Genomic DNA, 24,623 nt, shown 5'->3' on the forward strand with positions numbered 1-24,623 from the left:
TGGCGTTTTTGACGGATTCGTTTTGTCGAGAGCAATCGATGATCACGAACGGGCCGTTACGTAGAAAAGTCGAAACGGTGAGACGCGGCTCGAGATATTCGTATCCGTAATAGCCCTTGCAGAAACGCGCGTACATATCGTACAGAATCGCCCATCTGTGTTTACCAAAGTCCAAATTCAAATCGTCATACGGATAGACTTCCGAGTTTAGGTAAAGTTTCACGTTGGTCAATTTGCAGTCGTCGAATCGGCTCGTGTCCGCGGACATGACGTTCTTCCGACCCGTCTGCAGAGCGAAGACGACGTATCGCGGTTTCTCGAGCTGAGTCGCGGTCTTAATGGCCTACGAGTGCTTGGTCGTGTTCTGCAACAGGAGATATTCGTACAGATCCCACGAACGGAAACCCATACTTGGATATCGTCCTTTTTCCAAGGCGCGCAGCATCGACAGCTTGTTGATCTCGCTCAATACCACGTGAGGCATTCGCCACTGTATCTTGAGTATTTTGATAGTAGGCTCCAACGCGAGATTTCCCACCAGACAATTGTTGTCGTTGCGCGATCGTATCATGACCAATTCGTGACGAACGTTGATCACCACGCGTTTGTAATCCTCGCAAAATCCTAGTAACAGGTTGAGCGGTACGCAGAAATTGAAGTATCCATTCGCGTTATTATTTGAATCCCAGCCGGCGTTTCTCAGGATCACGCTTCTGTCGGACGATACCGTTACGTAATTCTTGAGCGTGCTGGTTATTCCTACGTTTCTGCAGTGATCAATCTCCACGCCGTCGAGCTCGTATCGAATTTCATCGAACATGAACGCGACGCAATTATTCCCCAATACCACGTTATCGGCTTGGTCGGCTGCTCTGGTCACCGTCAATGTTCCTTCGCCGTAGAGAAAACTTTCGCGCGGCAACGTATACAGATCCTGCTGTTGTATGGGAATTCGTATCTCGTCGCTATACTCAAACGTTGTGTTGGCGTACGGGTTGTACGTATGAGTCTCGATCTTGACGATGCGATCGTCAAAGACCGGCTCGCCTCCGATGTTAAGAATTTCAGTCATCGTTCACGCGTTTAGATGTTTCGTACCGCGAATCCCAGAGATTGTAAAAATTTAACGTTCGAAGCGTTGAGCTTCTTTCTCGTCTCTTTTTTAACGCCACTGAATGTCGATTTGATTATATCGTCGATCGTCGCAGTCGTAAAGATATTCTTATCTGTCGCGTGCTCCGAGTCGTTCAACACGAGCATCTCACACGTCGCGCGTTATCGCTGTCGCCGTCGTACGTGCAATCTGACGGTGATCTCTTCTCCTCGAAAATCGAGCAATCGTCCGTTTTGATCCGTGACGCGTATCGTTAGATCCGTAACGCTTCGCGCGATGATCGGCAGGTAAATGATCTGCGCCGGCGTTTCCGATATCTTATATCCCGGTGGTACGCTCGGTGAAAATTCGTGTATCGTGTGAACACGTTTGCCGTTGCTGTACGCACCCGCGGTCACGTTACACTCCACGCGGATAATGTTTACGTTGATAATATTAATCGACGCGTCCGATTCGTACCACTGTCCCGGCTGCAATATACGCTTCGACGAGAATCCCAGCAGCTATCCAACGTTCATCGTATTGTAATTTGCGCGGAGCACTATCGGGTATTCCGCGACCTCGTCTTCGTAGCCGTTCGCGCGAGCGGTCGCCTCTCGGGCGATATTCGCGACCGACGTACGATCATCGTTGGAACGAATTACGCGTCGCGGGCGTTTCCGTGAAATTTCGCGTTTCAAAAACTCATGTATGGCTCGTATCTCGTACGATCCCTCGGGAATCGTAATTTCCGTGCCATCCTCGTCGAAATAAAGTTTATTGTTCGAAGAATTCACGTTTGGAATCATGTGATAAGTCTCGAAACACGTTAGACCGAGCTTGTAGTCACCGTCGCTCAGATCCACGGCGGGAAAATAGTGCTCCGCGAGGATGCTGCTCTTCCCGGTCAGCGTGAACGTTATAGACATGTCGGCGGAAACCGTTAACGAATACTGAGTCACCACGGCGCACCGTCAGGCTTTAAATTAGCGTCGATCGTCCGTAGAAATTGCAGACATAATTGTCCACAGATGCTCTGATCGTATCGCTGATAAGACGTGCAATTGTACTCAATCTTTGTCACGCTCGGCCCGAAATATCGCACCAATTCTTTCGGCGGTCGAAGATTGCCGAAACTGTCGAAATACATGACTCGATCTTCCCTCTTCGCGTACGCTACCCAATGAGTACCGGGACCCGCTGCATCGTCCAAATTCACGATACCGCTCTCGTTTCGACGTACACCGCCGATCGGTAACAAATCACGCATGAAGACACCTCTAAAGAACGGTACGCGCATACGCCTTGCCAGTCGATTCAATTGTACGTTAGTCGTAATACCCGCGGACATATTTAACGTCTTTTTGACGTTTTTTTTTTATTTTCGACGCTACTCCTCGCCCGCGTTTGTGTGGGCCGAGATACAGCCCTCGTCCATATTTGTACGGAGCGAGATAAAGTCCGCGACCTTCCACGGCGCGATTGTGACGTTGCATCTTTTCCAACTGACGCCGCGCGGCTTTGTTATCGTTCACGGCCTTTACGACTCCCGCCGCTCCGCCGGCCAGAGAACCGAGAACTCCCAACAACGGTAGAATCGGCAATACGCCGCCTCGTTTCACTGCCGAAAGTATCCGTTTTTTCGTCAGCCTTTTCCTCGTTTTCGTTTTTTTCGTTTTCAAGACCATTCTGAGCTTAGTCTTAGCCTTCATGGTCGCCCAGACGGCTGTAGCGGCAGCTCTCTCTCCGAGAGTCGAATCTCTCGCGGTAATGCGTTTTCGCGCTTCCGCAGCGAGTATCTCGTCCGCCGCGTGTCTCTCGGTGAGATCGCGGTTACGCGAATAGGCTATGTCGTGCTCGCGACACGCCGCGTCCAATGGATTAATACCTTGATCGCCTCTCGCCAATCGTTCTTGTAAACGAGTTCCCGGACCGCAAAATTGATAGCCGGGAATGTGTAATTCGAACGGAAGTGCGTTTATCGCGCGATTTAACAGGTCTCCACCAATTTTTTTCGTTGACATTCGCCGCAATCCTTTATCAATGGCGCGGGACCGTCGACGTGCGTTCGCTGCCACGGTTGATTGTAGTGTTCGTAACAGCGACGATATGTCTGAACCTCCAAATCCGCCGTTATATGTTCCGGAAGCTTGTCCCACACGTAGTAAACGTGATCGCCGCACGTTTGCAGCAGAACGGGTTTCGGAACAAATTGCAGCTGTTCGGTGCTCAAGTCGCGAATATCGGAAGGTTTCGACAGTAGGACGAACATTTTTGCTACTGAGCGATTCGCGGTTCCGCTCGCCTATAAATAGACGTTCGAGTCAGCCAGAAAGTCGACAGTGTGGAAAAAATAAGATTCGTGCGACAACCGTTGGCGATTCGCGTGATGAATTGCGACGACAGATCACGGTCGATGGGAGGCAACGCGGAGAAGCGTAGGCACGGTACGATGCTGCCGGCTACTATACGCGCAATCATTTGCGGCCCCTCGAATTGCGGCAAAACCAACGTTCTGATTAGCTTGCTGGAAAGTCCGCACGGTGTATGTTTCAAAAACGTGTAGGTGTACTCGAAATCGCTGCAACAGCCGAAATATTGATATCTGGAGAATTTATTGACATCGACAGCCGACGAAATCGGCTACTTTACGTTCTCCAATAACAGTGACGTGATTCCACCGAGCGACGCGCGTCCAAATTCGATCTTCGTCTTCGATGACGTGACATGCAATAAGCAAGACGCTGTGAGAGAGTATTTCTCAATGGGCAGGCACTCGAGCGTCGACTCCTTCTATCTCTGTCAGACGTACGCGAGAATACCTAAACATCTGATACGCGACAACGCGAATCTGCTGATCCTGTTCAAGCAGGATGGTACCAATTTGAAACACGTGTACAACGATCACGTGAATACCGACATGTCGTACGATGAATTTTGCGCGTTGTGTCGCGATTGTTGGCAACAAAAGTACGGATTCGCGGTGATAGACAAGGACAGCGCGCTTTCAAACGGTCGATACAGAAAAGGATTTAACGTGTTCGCGATACCGTAAAAGCGATCAGTCGTTGCCGATACCTCGTCGAAGGTGAAACGTTTGCATTATAGAGATCGACGCTCTGCTTTGTTTTCCCGCGATGGCTGCGATCGACGGGGGCGAGAATATTCGCGAACGCGAGAAGATCGTGAAAGAGATTGCGAAAACGAGTGATTCGATTCGCAAGAAACTTCGCGCTTTGAAGAGCGGTAAGATCGAGAAGGACATTGAGTTGGACACGCACTTTAAGCCTCTTATCGGGTCATTGCAAAAGATCGTCGACAACTCGAGCTTGATCGCGGTGAAGAAGGAGGAGCCGGAAAGCGTCGCTGACGCGGGGATGGAAACGTTACCCGTTCAACAGCGCGGGGAGGAGGAGGAGGATGCTACACCGAAGAGAAAGATGGAACGATTAGACTCCTGGTCGGATCTGTCATCGACACCGCGTAAATCTAATCAATCGAAACGATCAAAAGTACAACCGATAACTTCTACACCGATAACTTCTACACCGACGCGAACCGTGCAACGTACAAGTCCCGAATTACTCGAAAACGTGGATGTTTTCGAAACCACGGACGACTCGATCAGGACGACCGTTCGAAAGCAGTTGCAAACGTCGGAAGGTCGAGAATTGTTTATAGAAACGTTGCAAAGTCACTTGGGTCCACTGAGCCGATTGTACATCGCAGACGTGTTGGGCGCCGATGTAGAAACAGACACCGTGTACGGCGTTTACATACACACATACATACACACATACATACACACACACACACATACATACATACATACATACATACATACATACATACATACATACATACATACATACATACATACATACATATATACATTACAAAGGTATTCGGTAATGTCCCCACGGTAACGTATCGGTCGAATCGGGTATAATGTATTGCTTATCGTCGTACGGACTCAGAGCGATTTTTGTTTCGGACACGGTGTACACCTCGTGTGACTTCAATCGTATACAGGACTGTTAGATAAAGTAATCTGAATTCGAAAGCAGGCGTTAGAATATTCTCGAACATTCCTTTGTCTGGTCACGAGTGTAGAGCGTGAAAAGGGGTGTAGAAAACAAACACATATATACAGGTACGAAATAACGAGTAGGTCAGAAGTGCGCAAGCAGTCTTTCCGAGAAGTACGAAATCTCTTAGTAGCCGATTTACATTGCAACCAATTTACATTTGTAGACATTAGACATTTATAAACATTTTGTATCTATATGCACTATTAAAAGTTCTTGTCTGTTTATAAATCGTGTGCTCTTTACTGTCGTAAAATCCATCAGGTTATGGGCCCAGTGCCACGTGTTGAGTGCATGATATAAAATTAAAGACAAAACAAGTTTAAGTGCAAAATAAAGAAATGTGCGCCGCGACTAATACACTGGAAGCGCTGGAGAGCATCGACAAACTGAAGGATGCCGAGGGATATCCACTGTGGAAATTTCAAATCGAAATCTACCTGGAGGCAGCAGATCTTCTGGACATCGTACAGTCGGAGCCAAAAGCGACACATTTAGAATCAGCGGAATGGAAGAAGAAAGATGCCAAGGCAAAACGAATGATCGTAAGCACTCTAGAAAAGCAATCACTAATACATATAGTTACGTGCATTACGAGTTATGAAATGTGGCAAAAATTAAGAGGAATTTATGAAAGAGATTCACAGCATCAGAAATGCGCTCTGATGCAAGAATTCTTTGAATATAAAAAGAAAAGTTGACATGGCCACATACAAAACATTGATATGGCCACATACATAACAGAGTTAAAGAATCTTGCCTTTAAACTTGAAAGTCCAGGAGAAGAGATAAATGATACCATGATCATGTCTAAAATCTTAACAGCTTTACCAGAAAATTATAGATTTTTTACAAGGGCATGGGAATCGACACCCGCTGAAGAGAGAACAGTGGAGAATCTAACAGCGAGACTTCTAGCGGAGGAGGCAAGGAACCGATCGGACAAAGAAGAAGAAGTGGCATTCAAGGCAGAAGAGAGGAAATGCTACAAATGCAACATGAAGGGTCATCTAGCGCACGCGTGTAAAAAGGTAGACAATACTAAGAAACATGACGTTTAATGTTTTAATTGTCGTAAAATCGGCCACATGGCAAAAGATTGCAGAAGAGATTCTTGTAAAATATGTAAAAAGACTAACCACTCGGAAAAAGACTGCTTTTTTAGAAATAAGAAAAAGGTGACCCAGAGAGAGACGAGAAGAATAAAATAGCCTTTCTAACAAGCACCGAAGAAACGGAAGATTGGATCGTCGACTCAGGATCAACGTCGCACATGACGAACGATTCAACCAAGTTGAGAGAAGGACACAAAACAATAACAAAGGTCGGAGTAGCAAACAAGGAAGGAAATATGATAGCGAGGAAGACTGGAACGGTCGACCTAGGAAACTGTGAGTTAAACAACGTATTATATATACCAGATTTAAGAAAAAATCTCTTGTCTGTTGGTGCGATAACACAAAAAGGAGGTAAAGTCGAGTTTTACAAAAACGAAGTAATAATTAGTAAGGATAAGAAAACTATCTTTAAAGGAAAAAGAAATAGCGCAGGATTATATGTAGTACATAATAATATAATTACCGAAAAAGCAATGACAACAGAAATAAAATCCTCTGTGAAGTTATGGCACGAGAGATTGGGCCACTTAGGCCCAAATAATATGATAAAATTGCTAAAATTGTCAGAAGGTATCAATCTAAAAAAATGTGAAATTCAAGAGCAGCTATCGAACTGTGAGACGTGCATACAAGCGAATCACACGAGGATGCCTTTCGGAGACCAAAGGAAAAGAGCGACACGACCGTTGGAAATCATTCACACGGACGTCTGCGGACCAATTTCTCCAGATACGTGGGATCGAAACAGGTATTTTGTTACCTTTTTGGATGACTATACAAACTATGTAGTAGTCTATCTTATGGAAGGAAAGGGAGAAGTAGTTGAGAAATTAAAAGAATTTATAAGTCAAGCAGAAGTAAAACAGCATAAAAAGGTCGTGGAATTGCGCTGCGACAACGGCAAGGAATACTCAAACAAAGAATTAAAAACTTGGTGTAAAAATAAAGGCATATCGATTAATTACACTCCACCTTACACTCCTCAATTAAACGGAAAGGCCGAACGACTGAACAGAACGTTAATTGAAAAAACCAGAGCAATGATTACAGGAGCGGAAGAAAATAAAGCACTTTGGGGAGAAGCAGTGAGAGTCGCCGCTTATTTACATAATAGAAGTCCGACAAAGGCGACTACAAAAACAGCATACGAGATGTGGAACGGACAAAAACCGAACTTGAAGAACTTAAGAGTTTTTGGATGTACAGCATACGCGAAAGAACTAGGACAACTTAGAAAGTTGGATAACAGAAGTAAAATTGTAAAATTTGTTGGTTATACACAGACAGGATATCAATTATGGGATCCAATAAAAAGAAAAATAGTTATCTCACGAGAAGTACGCTTCAAAGAGAGAGAAGACAACAGAAGAAGAGGACACGAAGAACACCAGAAAAGAGAAGAAAAATAAAACCAAATATATGCAAGACTCAGAAAATTCAGATGAAGATAAAGAAATTTCAAGCGATGGTGAAGAGGAGGAAGAAAGCGAGGAAGAAGACCCGGAAGAAGATCCCGAAGAAGAAGAGGACGAAGAGGACAAAACGAAGAAAACCGATGATAACAGGCAGGAGCAAACAGAAGACACACCAAGAATATCTCAAAGACCCAAAAAAATTCCAGAGAGATATAACAGTTACGCATACTTGACATATGGAGAAGCCATGAAAAGCAAAGATAAGAAGAAATGGATGGAAGCTATGAAGGAAGAAAATTATCACTAAAGAAAAATAAAACCTGGGAATCAGTAGAGGTCAACGAAATAAAAGGAAAGAAATGTTTGACAAGTAGGTGGGTTTTCCAAATAAAGGAAAATGGCAAATTTAAAGCCAGACTCGTTGCGAGAGGATGCGAACAAGGAAACAATATAGACTATGAGAAACTATACAGCCCCGTGGTTAACAGCGCAGCATTAAGAATAATATTCGCGCTGGCAGCACACTACAAGTGGAAATTTGTAAAATTTGATGTAACAGCTTTTCTCTACGGAGAATTAGAAGATGAAATATTTATGTACCTGCCAGAAGGATTTGAAGAAGAAAAAAACAAGGTATGCAAACTCAAGAAAGCGCTGTACGGTCTTAAACAAGCATCAAATCGCTGGAACAAGGAAATTCACAAAGACTTTAAAGAAATACGGATTAAAGCAGTTACGCACTGATAAATGCATCTTTAAGAAGAAAGATAATTCAGCAATCCTGGCAGTCCATGTAGATGATGGTATAATACTCGGAAAAAACATGCAGGATTTAAAAGACTTACTTTCGAAGTTAGAAGATGTTTTTGAAATAACATTTAATAACAAACCAAGCTCTTTTTTAGGTATACAGATCAAGCAAGGGCGAGAGGGTATCAAACTCAACCAACAAAACTATTCGGAGAGAATTCTAGAGACATATGGCATGAGCAACTCAAAACCGGTGGATACTCCTATATTGGCCAATGCTGAGATCAATGATGGAGGGAGCAGGACGAAATCTTTCCCCTTTAGAGAAGCAGTAGGAAGCCTTCTCTATCTCACCGCCAAGACTAGGCCAGATCTAAGCTACGCAGTAACGTACAATAGTCGAAATACACAGAATTCCTCTGATGTAGATGTAACTAATATTAAGAGAATTCTGAGATAATTACAGGGAACTAAACATTTAGGAATAGCGTATAATAGTAACGAAAATGTACAAACACTTAGGGCATATTGCGATGCAGATTATGCAGGAGATGTAGAAAGTAGGAAAAGCACATCAGGGTACATAATAGAATTTTGCGGAGGACCTATAAGCTGTGCGTCACGTAAGCAGCCGATTGTTGCATTATCAAGCACAGAAGCAGAATTCATCTCGGCCGCAGATTGTTGTAAAGAATTATTGTTTTTAAAAAGCATGTTAGAGGAATTAACCGGTAAAGTTCTAAACGCTGAGATGCACGTAGATAATCAGAGCGCCATTAAACTGATTAAAAGTGGAGTATTTAACCGAAGGTCGAAACATATAGATGTGCGATTTCATTTTATAAGCGAAAAAATGAAGGAAAACAACATTAACATTGTATATTGTAATATAAGCAATCAGGTCGCTGATATCTTTACTAAGCCGCTAGGCGCAATCAAATTTAGAAAATTTAGAGATATGTTAGTACAATAAGATCATATTACTTGTATTGCTTATTTATGATTAGTTGCGAAACCGCGTTTATCATTTAATCTTTCAACAATTAAATTTAATTTTGTTTACTAATAAAGAGAATCGAGATTAAAGGGAGATGTTAGATAAAGTAATCTGAATTCGAAAGCAGGCGTTAGAATATTCTCGAACATTCCTTTGTCTGGTCACGAGTGTAGAGCGTGAAAAGGGGGGTAGAAAACAAACACATATATACAGGTACGAAATAACGAGTAGGTCAGAAGTGCGCAAGCAGTCTTTCCGAGAAGTACGAAATCTCTTAGTAGCCGATTTACATTTTAACCGATTTACATTTGTAGACATTAGACATTTATAGACATTTTGTATCTATATGCACTATTAAAAGTTCTTGTCTGTTTATAAATCGTGTGCTCTTTACTGTCGTAAAATCCATGACTGCTGTCGCGTCATTTCAATTTCGTCTCGCAGACACCTCGTGTAATCGTCGAATGTTATAGTACGCGCTACGACGTTGCTCTTGACACCTTTCGCTTTTTTACAATCTGTTTTACCATCCACCCTCAACGCATACATCTTCGCCCTGAGTCCCACGAATTCGGTCATGATTGCGCCGTTATTCTCATCCTTCATCAAGCCCGGCACCTTCTTGTTCTCGAGCGATATACCGTACGCGTTGTCGATCGCGTAATCGCTCGTGTCGAATCTAGCGATATCGCGTTTCACGTTTTCGTACACATCTTCGCACTCTACGTGATATATCAGACTGTCTGTATCGGTGTACATAATTCTACACATGTCGCCATACAGGGGAGACATGTACTCGTGATGAAATTCATACAAACAGATTTTCGATACGTCGATAATGCACATGCCGACGTAAATAAGTTTATCGAATTTAACCTCGAGTTTTCGCAGTTCAACGGCTATCAGATTTTCCGAAAACACGCTCCTGCTGTGAAAATTTGGTCGCGCGATCATTGCCTCCGCGCCGTATCGTCCGTCCCACTTTGTCAGTAATTTTACGCCGACGTGATTGCGAACATTTTCCATCGTTTTCCCGAAAACCGCGTTATTCATCAATTTATATAAATTTTTCTCGAAATCATTTTTGGCCAGTGTTCTAAATTTTGTATTCAGTTCGATGTAAGTGCGGAGCCACGCAGATTGAGCGAATTGCAATACACGATGTATTTTTGTGACGCGAAGACCGTGGTGCGTGCACTGCTGCAGATTGTTATAATAGATGACGTAACGCTTCTTATCGTACAGCGTGGCGAGAAGTTTGTCCTACCGTTTGCCGGGCGGTTTATCGCGCGTCGGACAGAACGGTAGGTCAGCGTGCGCGTCGTGTTTATCCTGCGGATACTCTAGATCGACTTCGAGAATATAACACGTGGGCGAATCCAAAGCGATCGCGCTAAAGTCGAAATTCGAAACGTCTTCGATCCATCGAAAATCTGCGTAGGGCAGTGGCTGACACATCGCCCAACCGTACAAGTTGTTTACATCGAAGTACATCAAGTACGACGACGGTTTCGATGGATCGTACGACTACATGTACTTGTTGGCCTGCGCGTATCTGTTTGAACATTGACTCAGACCACCGCGTATACCGCTTTCGATGAACATGACCATGTTAATGTCGGTGAGCAGTTCGAAATTTACGCGAGTATGTTTCAACATGGCGTACCATGTGAAACCTGGCAAAGTGTAGTAGTACGCGGGATCGAGTCCATAACTCGCGATACAACTGTCGCGGAAATTTTCAAAAACGTCGGCCAACAGCAAGACATCGGTTTTGAGGTATAGATCGCTGTATTCGCCCAAGGTTCGAACGGAGAATCGCTGCTAAACGTTCGCGGCGTGCGCGTAATCGCTCTCGGATACGGTGTCACCGGTCAAGGAACTGTAAAACGATTCGCGCGGCGGTAAACACAAGTCCTCCAACTTTTCGACGCAATCCACGTATTCGTATGGAAAGACACCTTTTCGCGTCAATAATTCGAAATCGTGGTCGGATAACGCGGAAAATTTTGAACGTATAATTTGTAACTTATCCTTATCGAAGAAGGATGCCAATTTTGCGAGACTCGTGCTAAGAAATTTGTACGAATCGATGAATCTTAATTTTATGTCGCTTCGCGAATCTGATCTTTCGGCTGTATCTTTCACGTGCTTCGTGAATGAGACGTACTTTTCTTTTGTTATCGGTAATACATCGATCGAGCCTTCGAAGGCGGCAGTTATCTCCGTGATAATAAAATGCGCGTCGTAGCCGGATAAATTGTGGAAAATTACGGGGATGAAGTGAGAATTTTTATAATTCAGATTGCAGTTCGAATGTGCGGGACCTCTATAACGACCGGTCAAGTGGCAATGATCGCGTACTCGCACGTCGTCTGGCGCGAACGGTTTTTCGCAAATGTGACATTGCGCCGCGCTGCGAAATATCTCCCACTCGTCTCGCGTTAGATCTACCATGCGAACATTCTCGGACAAGATAGCCTTTACGCGATGCGCCAATCTTTTCAGTTCCTCGGTGAACCACGCGACGCAATCCTTATCGCGGCGAAATTGATACGCGGATAACGAGTCGTCGTACGAGCACCGCACGTAGTATCCTATACTACATACCCGATGATGTTGAAATCTGAACGTGGGCGTTGTCGGATCCGCTTCCGTCTTCTCGAGGGTACATTCCAGGTCGGCGTACACGACATATGGAAGTCGCTCTTTCCTGCTGTGGTTCTTGAAATTCAGCCACTTGTCGTCCTCGCTCGGTAGTCGGATTGCACAGTTGTTTATCTCTCGGCAGTCTACTCCGTGGGCTTCCAATTTCTCGCTCGTGTAGAAATAGTGCAAACATCTGCAAAAAAAACAAATATTGTAAATTATTAAATAAAATATTTTATAATTTTATTAAAAAGAAGTATAGGTACTCACTGATCGCAAAAGTATTTCCGACCATGGTGCGTGCTTAATTGCGAGCTAACGAGACGCGATAGATTCTTGATCCACGCGAAATGTCCCACGTTGTCGTCTCGCGAGTTCTGCACGTACAGCAGATTTACGTGTTTGTCCATCTTCCGGTTGGTGAGCCGTATCGGGAGAACGTTTGGCGTCTTCCCTCCCTCTACAGTATATACGTTGACGGAGATGTCGTTGAGTCGTTCGAAGTCTTTAACTTGACTCAACGTCATTGGAAACTCAATGTCTCGTAAATTCAGCACTGTTGTATAATGAAGATACGAGGATTCCCGTTCTGAATGTCTTTCGGCTGGATGTAGAGCAGCCACCACCGACCACGCGAAGCACGCATTGTCCATCGATTGCACGTTGATCACCGCTTTTTTCAATTTAATTTTCTGAGGTAATTTCAGGTAACATCCCGCGCGCATAGGATTGTATTTGTTCACGTTCACTGTCAAATTGAGGATTTGCGTCAACGCCCACCCTATGTCGCGTTCCTGGAACTCCTCGAGGGACGATAAAGTAGGCTCGATAACGTGTCGCTTGTACCACTCGTGCAGATCGGACCGATCGGACGAACGAAAGAGTTCGCAGTTTCTCGTGTTGACACTTTTATTCGCACGTTTGTCACCCGTCACAAACTCGCCGTTGAACACAGTGTTTATCTTTACACTCGCGTGTCTTTGCATGACGTGCCGCACACGATCGAGCACGATGTCTCTAGCATCTTTGAGAAATTTTTGCGGTTCGATGTGATTGATATTTATCACCGCACCGGTCAATACACGGCTTTCGAACGCAGTATCGATCTCTCGCCAAACGAGTCTTTCCGCGTTATCGTCACTACTAGTGCCCGCCGCGTACTCACCACCGATATGTACGAACCGTCTCTGTAATAGAGTCTTCGCACCTTCGAGTCGCGCGATTCTTGCCACTAAAGATTGTCTGTTTCCCGGATTGTCTGTTTCGCGGATTGAGAGCCGCGGACGCTTGGAACGACAGTCTTCTTCGAGCCGCTCAATAAACTCCTCGCATCGCTGTCCCCATGCAAAATATTCGCCCAAGGTAGCGATTTGGTCGGATCCTTCCAACAGGTCGCGTTCCGTTTTATCGGGATGTTCCATGTTTTTTTTAGATCACGTCACATTCTTCGATAGAGCACTTGCACGTGACTCGATCACACGCTGAACAATATCGTTTGCAACGTTGAATTTCAAAGTGAATAAACATAAAATTTACAGGATTGAAGTAGGGGGCATTAAAGTAATTAAGTTCCCAATTAATAATATCATCACGGTCACGTTCATAAGTTCTTTCAAGCATCAATAGATGATTAGGATCATTAATACGGCCAGGGTACATATACATACGTACCGAATTGTTCATCATCACCAATTCAACGTACTTCCCAATACCTGTATGAATCTTAATGTATGTTGCTTCACAATCGTCGAGCTTTTCAAAAATTTTAGACGCCCAATAGCGATAGTCAACAATAGGTTTAATATAATACGGCACAACGTCAGCACGGCGAGCTGCACGTGATTCTTCCTCGCTAACGCACTCGTCCCGCAACCGTCGATACACTTTTCGTTTCACGTTAGATCTCCAGTCATAAGGAGAATTCGAGGTATCGATAACGACTCTTTGTCTAGCGATGCGTTGACTGGTTCCGCGTATACCTAGTTCGCGATCGCGAAGAAACTGCACCGGTGATATTCGTCGCACATCCGTCAATTTCACTCCTTGATCTTCTTTACGCAAATCATCGGCGACATCTGTTGTAATATCTTCCATTGTTAAATCATCCACAGATTTTGGAAACTCTACAGAGTTCTCTTCAATTATCCACACCATGTGTTGCGCACGTTATATATAATGTCTCACTCGCGATAATGTTTTTTTTATCACTTCATGCAAATCGGGCACATGTTGCACGGTAATATTTGATACAATGGAGTACTGCGACAATCTGTGCATAATCGGCCATTTATTACGTTGTACGGTTCGGTTACATGCTTTCGAATCGCATATATGTGCTCGCCAGTGTCTGGTGAAGCGATCATACACAAAGCACACATTTTATCCGAACCGTATATATAATAAAAATAAATCGCGCAACACTTCGTACGTCCATCTAACGCTAAAAATTCGGGACGCGACACTATTATTTTCATAACTTCTTTACGGTTATCGTCTTCATCGCTGTTGTAAGTGCTGTCCGGTGACAATGGACGATCCTCGTCGGATGAATCTACATCCATTATTGCCTCGAAATTATTGTCCATCTCCATTATTGTGTGCAAATCGGGCATATATTATATGGAAATGTCATACAATGCTTCATGACACTTTGAGCAGGCGCGGAAATGCATCGTACGGAGTAAATCAACGAAGTGTTTTCGGACAGCGTACATGTGCCCGATATCAAGGTCCGATAGAGCAACCATGCACAAAGCACATAGTGCAAGTGCACCACCCGTTGAATAATAAAAGTATATTACGCACTGTTTCGTACGTAAATTTAGTGCAACGATTTCCGAACGCGGCACTATTTTATCGATGACTTCTATATGATCGCCGTCTTCATCACTGAAATAATCACTGTCGTCCGTTAACGCGCGATTCTCGTCTACATCCATATCGAAATTATTGTCATCTCCTTTATCGTAAAAAATATTCCTCTGTATTGAATACTTGACACAAAAAAACTTCACCCCTGAGTATAAATGTTCGCGTTGCGAAAGCTAGCCGAAGACTGATCCGCAAGATGTGGATCCATAATCATCCTGGCGACAATGGATGCTATGCGTTTGTATAATTGTCGTTAGACATATTTTGTTTATACATTCCAGCAGCCGGACATCGGCGCTCGCTTTTTGTAATATGCCGCGTCATAACCGAATACCGCCGCGACGGTTAAATCGTAATCGGCAGCGGCTCTTCTTAGAAAAAACATGAAGAGGACTCCGCAACGGTTAAATCGTCATGGGTGACAAATTTTATCAATTGTTTACCTCGGCTATTTTATCTTTAAACCGTCGTCGGACCATCGGTGCTCGCTTTTGTAGTGTAAGACGCCGTAACCGAATGGCGGCTCGCATGTTCTACAAGGGTGAGATCATTGCAGAGACAAGTGTCTAACTCGCTATTTTGTTTATAGTCGCTGATAAAATTCCAGCAGCCGAACGGCGCCCGTTAGCCTTTGTAATACCCCGCGTCGAAAACGCCAACCCCCCCCCCCCCGCGGACCCCCTCGGCCAAGAACGCGGACTGCTACCTTCCCCCCGGCGGTACCCCTTGTCAACGATATGTTTATCAATATTTAATAAACAAACCGTCGTCGGACCATCGGTGCTCGCTTTTGTAGTGTGAGACGCCGTAACCGAATGGCGGCTCGCATGTTCTACAAGGGTGAGATTATTGCAGAGACAAGTGTCTAACTCGCTATTTTGTTTATAGTCGCTGATAAAATTTCAGCAGCCGAACGGCGCCCGTTAGCCTTTGTAATACCCCGCTCCGAAAACGCGAACGCCCCCCCCCCCCCGCGGACCCCCTCGGCCAAGAACGCGGACAGCTACCCCCCCCCGGCGGTACCCCTTGTCAACGATATGTTTATCAATATTTAATAAACAACATGTCCCGACACGCTCGCCGAAACCCCCTTCCCCAACACCCCCTCGCCATCAAGTCCCCCCCGCCCGCTCCCCCCTCGGAGCACCCGAGACAGTTAGCCCACTATTATGCTACTAATATTTATTTCCAGACACCAAGATATAAAATCAACGTCTATCATAATATAATGGACTCGAATCAATTAATATTTTAACTTGTCTACAATACGAATTGTACTACAGATCACTTTCTCGTTCTCTTCAACTTTTACAAGACAGCAATTTACAGCATATGCATACGTGTGTGATTTTGGATGCACCTTCCTTCTTAAAGATCTCCATGGTATCTGGCTTCCTCCGGTTAATCTATAAAAAATAATATTATATGATATATTGATGATCACACACACATACACACACACACACACTATCTATCACGTACTACGTTTACGCGAGCGTTACTTCTGTAGTAACTTATACCGTACCGCGTAAACGGGATACGAATTGCGCTACATATCACTTTCTCGTTCTCTTCAACTTTTACAAGACAGCAATTTACAGCATATATACCGGGTGGACCATTTTAATCCATCCAGTCGAATATCTCGAAAACTCAGCCCGGGAGAGAAAAATGTTTCAGACAAAAGTTGTTTGGTTCGAAGGGGGACATAAGATGGTGTCATTGGTTTGACCTTGGATGGTCGTTTAAAGCTCACGTGAACGACACCTTTAATTTTTTAAATAAAAACCCCTATTTCTCAATGCACATTCTTGTAGCTAATCTCGAGAGCTTTTCAAAACACTATAATAAAGTATTTTTTCATTAAGAACTTTTGGAATTATGAGGCTTAAAGGTTCTAGTATTTTGACATAAAATACAAAATATCTTGTAAAACATTAAGTTTTCGGTAATGTTACCTTAATACTTTTATGCACAGAATAATGAGACGAATCAATTGGTATAAAAAAAGGCACAGTTCCTTTAAGAAAAAATATGTAATTTGCAACACGCATCTGCATACTTTTTCTTAAAAGCAACTATGTCTTTTTTTCATACCAATTGATTCGTCTCATTATTCTGTGCATAAAAGTATTAAGGTAACCGAAAACTTAATGTTTTACAAGATATTTTGTATTTTATGTCAAAATACTAGAACTTTCAAGCCTCATAATTCCAAAAGTTCTTAATGAAAAAATACTTTATTATAGTGTTTTGAAAAGCTCTCGAGATTAGCTACAAGAATATGCATTGAAAAATAGGGGTTTCCATTTAAGAAATTAAAGGTGTCGTTTATGTGAGCTTTAAACGACCATCCAAGGTCAAACCAATGACACCATCTTATGGCCCCCTCGAAACTAAACAACTTTTGTCTATAACATTTTTCTCTCCCGGGCTTGGTTTTCGAAATATTCGACTGGATGGATTAAAATGGTCCACCCTGTATATGCATACGTGTGTGATTTTGGATGCACCTTCCTTCTTAAAGATCTCCTCGGCATCAGCTCTCTGCGGTCAATACTTTATATATTTCATTTCACTATCTGTCACGACGAAGCGACGGTCACGACTGTCACACACTATCCATTTCTTGGTTATATATATTTTTGTAACTTTCCCAGCGCATACGTGAGTCAATCATATGTTGACGCTATTTTTCTCTATTTAAAATATTTAAAATCATAAAACATCTGTCTACCTTGTACACCAGTTGACGATTTCATAGTCATTTTGATGACCCTTAGGAAAATTTACTTAAAAAAACTTAAAATAAACTAGAAAGTTTACCAAAAAAATTACTATTGATAAACTATTGATAAACTAGAAGTGATTTCGAACCAAACTTTAAGTATTTCTATAATATACTTTAAAGGTTACTTTAAGTTAACTCATGCAATTACTATTAATCACCCCAAAAAAATATTCTGTCATTTAGTGGCTCCCGCTTGATTTTAGAGGATTTTCCTCTGAAATACGGTCTCAAGAAGATATTTTAAAATCTAGAGGAATATCCTCTAACCATGAGACACTAGACTTAAGATTACAGTCCTCTTAATACTAGAGGACACTGATTTCCGATATTCACCCGGAATAAAAAAAAATTATTTATTTCGAAATTTTATTACTATTTTATAACTAAATTTGTTTCTTAAGATGCAGTCTATGATTATAAATATTTTCTCGTATTTGAAAAACACACTTACCTTGGTGGGATTCGAACTCGGGACCTCTGGATCGTGAGCCAACTGCCTTACGTGGTAGACTACTTCTTAATTTAATGTAAGTGTTATATACAGTCTACATATGTCATAACCAGCTCAAATATATAATTTTCCAAAAATCATCTTAAGAAACAAATTCAGTTTAAAAAGAGTAATAAAATTTTGAATTGGATATATGATATAATATTTCTTAATGTCTCGTGTGGTGCAAGTGTGGTGAAAAAGGGAACTTGTCTTTTTAAGTATACTGTTGAAACAACACGCATAAGTTAAAATCAGCTTTAAGTATTACCTTTATAAAAAGTAAAGTTAAAGTATATTTATAAGTATTACGTTTGTTAAAAGTAAATTTAAAGTATATTTGCGACTTGCTTATAAAGTTTTTATTGAGGTTAATAACTTAAAGAAAACTTTACGCTCGGCTGTCAGTATACTATTAGTCTACTATTATACTATTAGTATACTATTATTACGGCTAGTATACTTTATAATACTTTAAAATACTTTAAGTAACTTTAAAAAACTTTAAGTAAATTTTCCTAAGGGGAACATCGTTTATTTAATATTTTCTGGCAGGATTAAGTACAAATTTTACAGTTACGAGCAGATATTGGGTTGTCGGAAAAGTTATGACGTATGGAACACAACTCCTTTACGATTAACGAGCTCTGGACGTTTCTGGATGACAGATTCGTTCAAACTGTCCAATTGCCGACAGTACACATTCGAATTGATTGTTTGGTTTCTTGGTAGGAGCTCGAAAAACACGACACCTTTAAAATCCCACCACACTGAGAGCATAACCTTCCTCTGATGAATGTCTGCTTTCGATGTCGTGTTCTTGTAGAGCATTGTCACCGTAAACTTCACGCAACTTTTCACAAGCTTGACGCGCGTTCTTCCCTTTACGGAAGTAAAACAGTAAAATATGGCGAAAATGCACAGTTTGGTCTTCCATTTTCAACTTGTTGTGAAATCTCCAAAACTCAACCAAATCGCTCAAATTTTTTTTTTTAGAATGAAGCTAGAACCGTCAGCTGTCAAATGACATAGCAATAACATACATGCGAATGACTCTAGTACTTCCAAAACTGAACTAGTGCCATCTGTTGCAAAAATACGATATGACTTTTCCGACAACCCAATATTTTGGCTCGGACGCCAAATTGACCCACACACGTTTACACACAGAAAGTTAATTCTTTATGATGTTTACAATTTATACAGAATTTATACAGCGTTTATACAGAATACAGTTATATATATATATATATGTGTGTTACTTCTGTAGTAATTTATTGATTGATTCAAGAAATCAAGAGAATTATTAAAAAACGGTCCTAAAGAATTATTAAAAGATTGAAATACCGAATTTCTCAAATATACAGCAGTTTGCTAGGGCGAGCACACGGTTATGGTATTCTGTATAAACGCTGTATAAATTATGTATAAATTGTAAACATCATAAAGAATAACTTTCTGTGTGTAAACGTGTGTGGGTCAATATATATATATATATATATATATATATATATATATATTCGACACTTTTACAAGACAGCATATACGTACGTGTGCAATTTTGGATAGACTTTCTTTTATTAAAGATCTCCTCGGCATCAGCTCTCGGTCAATACCACAGATTACTAATAAATAGATTAGCAACTCCCATAGTTTGCTTTGGAACAGTGTTTTGAACGCCACCTGGGCTAATATACGTAGACGAACTAATATTCAATATGGCCGATGTACTTCTAGCATATTTAATAAGGCTGCGGTCCACTTGACGCTACAAATACTTCGAAGCATTCCTCCTCTCCATTCTTTTAATGAAGAGAAATGGAGAAAATAAACTTCAAAGCATTTGTAGCGTCAAGTGGACTGCAACCTAAAAGTAACTGTAAAATTAAATCAAAAAGAGAAAACAAAAAAGTTGCAACTATAAAGTTATAAGCCTAAAAATAAAAAATTACATTAGTTTAATTAAAGCATAATAGTTATTATTAAATTATAACTTAACAATTGCAACTTTAATAAGAATATGTGGGTAGGATAAATTTATATAAGTATTGACATATAAATATTATGATACAAATATAAGTATTATTTAATAAAAGAATTTTTACATTTTTCTTATATATCGTTTTTGCTTTTTTTTACAATGTTCGATAGCTTGCTTAAATATAATATTTGTAGGTATATGCCGAGTATCACGACCAGATAAAATTCTATTAATTGTTTTACAGAATGTATACAAGAATAGTTTTGTAATTTTTTGAATTATAGTAGATTTTAATTCTTCTTTATGTTCATTACATCTTATAAAATCTAAATTTAATTTTTCGTTTAAACGTGCACGTAACAAGGCGGAAACATTTTTGCGAAAACATACGGAAGAAATATTTTTATTTAGAATTGAATCAGCTTCAATAAATGCATGTTTTAAAAAGGATATACACGGGTAAGTTAACGAAGGTTTCTCTCGTACATATTCTCTATGAACTAATTGCATATATTCTTTACGTGTTGTATCTGTTGTTAAAAGACTCTGTTTACACGCTGGACAATTTTTGAATTGTTTCAAAGACAAAGTCTTTTTTGCAATCCAGCCAGCAACATACACTTGACTATTATTACTATTTGATGAGATTTTATCCATTACTGTTGTATGCGTAATTTGAGATGATTCTAGAGAATCTTCTTCTACTATTTGTTCTGTAGTGTTTACATGAGAAACGTTTTTCACAAATTGTTTAAATGTAAATAACAAATCACCGTCATTTTTATTTTCACGGTTAGAGCCCATAGACCCTTTCGAAGTCAAATTATTTATTAATAATGTCTTGTACGATCCACAGAATTGGCTACAAGAAGGATTAATATTTCTACGTCCGTGGCTACGAATCATACCAAAAAAATTTTCTAATGGGTCTTGATTAATATTTCTTGTCTTTAAGAACTGTATGCCTGCGTTATTTACTTTCTTCCATATGTTTTGAAAACCACGTAGAGTAAAAATCCAATTTTTTAAGGATGGTATGCACCTAACTGGTTTTTTAGTTTTGGGATCTACATACCGCATGTGAGATAGTTTTTTAATAGCATATGGCCAAAAATCGTGATGTTTGCTGTTTTCTTTTACTGCAACGCGTAAAGGAGTCTCCGGACGTAAAGTATGTGCGTTGACAGAATCAAACACTTTGTTAAAGAAATCTAATGCGATCGCTGTATCATATCCTTCCTTGTTTGGCATTTGTAAGGGACCAATCTGCGACTCAACAAATCCTCCTGCAAAGATAAATAAAATACATATAAATATATACATGTATATTATATACTGAAATAAATTAAAACAAAGTGATAATGTGATTACTACTTATCAAATTACCTTTGATTTTACTGTTGTATTCAATATATGCTGATAATCTTGCACTAAGAACTTGTGCAGCATTTTTAACTTTCATCTTCTTTATTTTTGATTTAATTACATGTTCATCAGTTAATGTTGGCACTTGACGATTTAATGTATTTGTATTAATGTCCATCTTATATGCCAGATTAATGACATCCCACGTTGCAAACTGTCGTTCATTTGTTTCTGAATTAGTAACATTAATTTCCAAATTTTTATATAATAAATTATTGCGTATTCCTTTCAAAAGATGCGGTGGATCATAGATGGGTACTATATTTTGTCCGAAAAGTTCAATAGTACCTCCTTAAAAAATGAAAATTATTTTATGTATTATTTATTATGTTTAATATATAATATATTATTATGTTTAATATATAATATATTATTATGTTTAATATATAATATATTAATTAAAACTAAATACTCACGATATTTTTGACCTGTCTGTATACATTTACTTCTTGAATCGTCGAGAAGTTTTTTAATGGCTGTCATATTTGGCCCTCCTTGGTCGCATACTGTTGCGATAATTGTCAAACCAGCTTGAGTTAATTCATTTACTATTTCCTTGATACATCTTAGTAATTGTGGAGATTTTGTTTGACTTTTGCAGAAGTTGTAACTTAATGGAATTTTCCATCCTGTCCAAATTCCTCGTGCCATAAAAACTAATACATGATCAGCTAGCAATGATGTGCGTCTATGTCCCCAATCTTCAAAGCCAATTATTTTGTCATTTGATTGGTCATATTGTAAATTGGCTTCTAACGACATCTCGTCCCACATTAGTACACATAATTTATCTCTTTCATCATTCATTCGTGCAATATGCTGCCGAAGATGCTCAAAAATAAATTTATTAATTCCTGGTTGTAGAGAAATAGTTCGTAACAAATATTTCAGAGTTGTAGCACTCGGTAAAACAAATAATTTTGATAATAACTTGTAACAAGCCCCGGATTGCTTATACAATGATAGTGCTAAAATTTTTTCTTCCAACGTAAATTTCCTTCCCTATATACACAAATAATAACAAAAGTTTTTACAATTTTTCTAATATAAAATTTTTGCAATGATAATTGTATCTGCTCAAAAAACTGTACAAAATTAAAAAACCTGCGCGAACTATGTCTTTCACAAATAACAAAGATTTACAAATTTATACAATTGCATGATTATAATTCAAAAAATATATTGTTCAAATATTGTGAACTTTGTTCTGGGCAGGTTGATTTTAATGTAGATTTTAATTCATTAAATAATATTTTGAAATTTACCTTTGGAGAATACTTTGTGTTTCGTAATTGCATATCAAAGAACAATCTTTGTGTTGGAGTTAAACTATTGAATTTTTTGTAAAATTGTGTATTTGAAAACTTCTTTGCATCTTTCAGGCGTGTTTTATAATCTATTATTTGTCTTTTCATTCGGTTTCTTTTCTTCGCTAATGTTACAGTTTTCTTATATATTTTTTGTGCTCTTGGTGTTAAATGGCATTGTCTTGTAACAGAACCAAGTATATTTCTTGAGGTACTTGGTGTACTGGGAGTACTGGGACAATTAACTTCTTTATCTGCGATATTATTTTGATCGTTTTGTAACGCACTTGTTTCTGCACATATAAAATTACTTGTAGATGTTTTATTACACCCATGACTGTTTTGAAATTGTAAATGTAACTCATTGTCAGTTGTATTTGCTTCAGATTCTAAATGCAGCTCAGTTGTACTTGTAGAAGTTTCATTACACTCATGACTGGTTTGAGATTGTAAATGTAACTCATTGTCAGTTGTATTTGCTTCAAATTCTAAATGTATCTCAGTTATACTTGTTTCAGATCGTGAATGTTGCTCAGTAGTATTTATATCATTCACCTCTGTATTAACTGTCTGTGCATTATATATATTTAAACTAGGTACTGCATTATGTTTCAGTATTCGACGATTGACAGAGTAAATGTAATTTTCAGGCAAAAAATGCAAGTGGCATACTCTATATTTTCTTAAATCCTCTGATGAAGCATTGAAAATAATACTATTGTTTACAATTTCTTTCCACTTTTGTGATAATGTAGGATTTTTTGGAAAAAAGTGGTCAGGAGCCTTTGAGTTCGATTTACAGCCTGGTACAATGCAAAACCACTCTACTTTTACCATGATTAAAGTTGAAAACTGCAAAAGTATAAGAAACTTGAAAATATGTCTTTATTATCTCATCTTATTAGGCATATACTACGTTTACGCGAGCGTTACTTCTGTAGTAACTTACGATATATCACTCGTTTACGCGGAGTAAATTATCACAAGTTACTACAAAATCCCGTTTACGCGAAGGAAAATTCCGTTTACGCGAAGGAATAATCGTAAGTTACTACAAAAGTAACGCTCGCGTAAACGTAGTAATACACGCGAACATAATTAGCAAAAATTCTGTTCAAAATTCACAAACTTTTATGCAAAACAACATTAAAATACCAAATCAATATATATAAAAGCATACAACTAAATAAAGCAATCATAACCTTTTATTATCGATCGCTGCGATATTTATATATTTATATTAGTTGCTTTCCATTTACATCAAAACTCAGATAATTCTCACTTGTGATGTCATTCTGTCTTTATTATTCATTAATTCCCAAAAAGGATAGAACGACGTCACAAGTGAGAATTATCTGAGTTTTTATGTAAATGGAAAGCACCTATTGTTCATATACAACTTACCTTATCAGATAATATTCTTCACACGCTCCACACACGATTTACTTTATTTCCTTTCGATCGCTTTTCTCTATAATTAATAAGCTCACTTTTTACAGTAGATACCACGTGTATGTATGTATGTACACGGTTTAGCCGTTAAAATGATGTAAACGCCACCTGGGACAATATACCAGAATGAACTAACGCGGCTTAAATTTTCATATGGGAGTTGACCGTGCATGGTCAATACTGTAAGAGATCTAGA

At 40.0% G+C, this 24,623-nt stretch overlaps 3 protein-coding genes and 1 pseudogene across 3 annotated transcripts; 2 read left to right on the forward strand and 2 right to left on the reverse strand.

Moving 5' to 3' along the window:
* Positions 1-343: 343 nt before the first annotated feature.
* LOC139777624 (uncharacterized) lies at positions 344-1,072 on the reverse strand. Its single transcript, XM_071715179.1, has one exon. The coding sequence runs from the start codon at positions 1,070-1,072 to the stop codon at positions 344-346; it is 729 nt and encodes a 242-aa protein (XP_071571280.1).
* Positions 1,073-5,906: 4,834 nt separating this feature from the next.
* On the forward strand, positions 5,907-6,242 carry LOC139777625 (uncharacterized). Its single transcript, XM_071715180.1, has one exon. The coding sequence runs from the start codon at positions 5,907-5,909 to the stop codon at positions 6,240-6,242; it is 336 nt and encodes a 111-aa protein (XP_071571281.1).
* A 2,055-nt stretch (positions 6,243-8,297) lies between these two features.
* Positions 8,298-8,924, forward strand: LOC139777626 (uncharacterized). Its single transcript, XM_071715181.1, has 3 exons — positions 8,298-8,347; positions 8,408-8,517; positions 8,620-8,924. The coding sequence occupies exons 1-3, from the start codon at positions 8,298-8,300 to the stop codon at positions 8,922-8,924; spliced, it is 465 nt and encodes a 154-aa protein (XP_071571282.1).
* Positions 8,925-22,807: 13,883 nt separating this feature from the next.
* On the reverse strand, positions 22,808-23,812 carry LOC139777628 (uncharacterized; annotated as a pseudogene).
* Between the last annotated feature and the right edge of the window lie 811 nt (positions 23,813-24,623).

This window comes from Temnothorax nylanderi, unplaced genomic scaffold (assembly GCF_030848795.1).
Source record: "Temnothorax nylanderi isolate EJ_2023f unplaced genomic scaffold, tnyl_v1.0 TNYL_tig0155_pilon, whole genome shotgun sequence".
In the NCBI taxonomy this organism is placed as follows: Eukaryota; Metazoa; Arthropoda; class Insecta; order Hymenoptera; family Formicidae; genus Temnothorax; species Temnothorax nylanderi.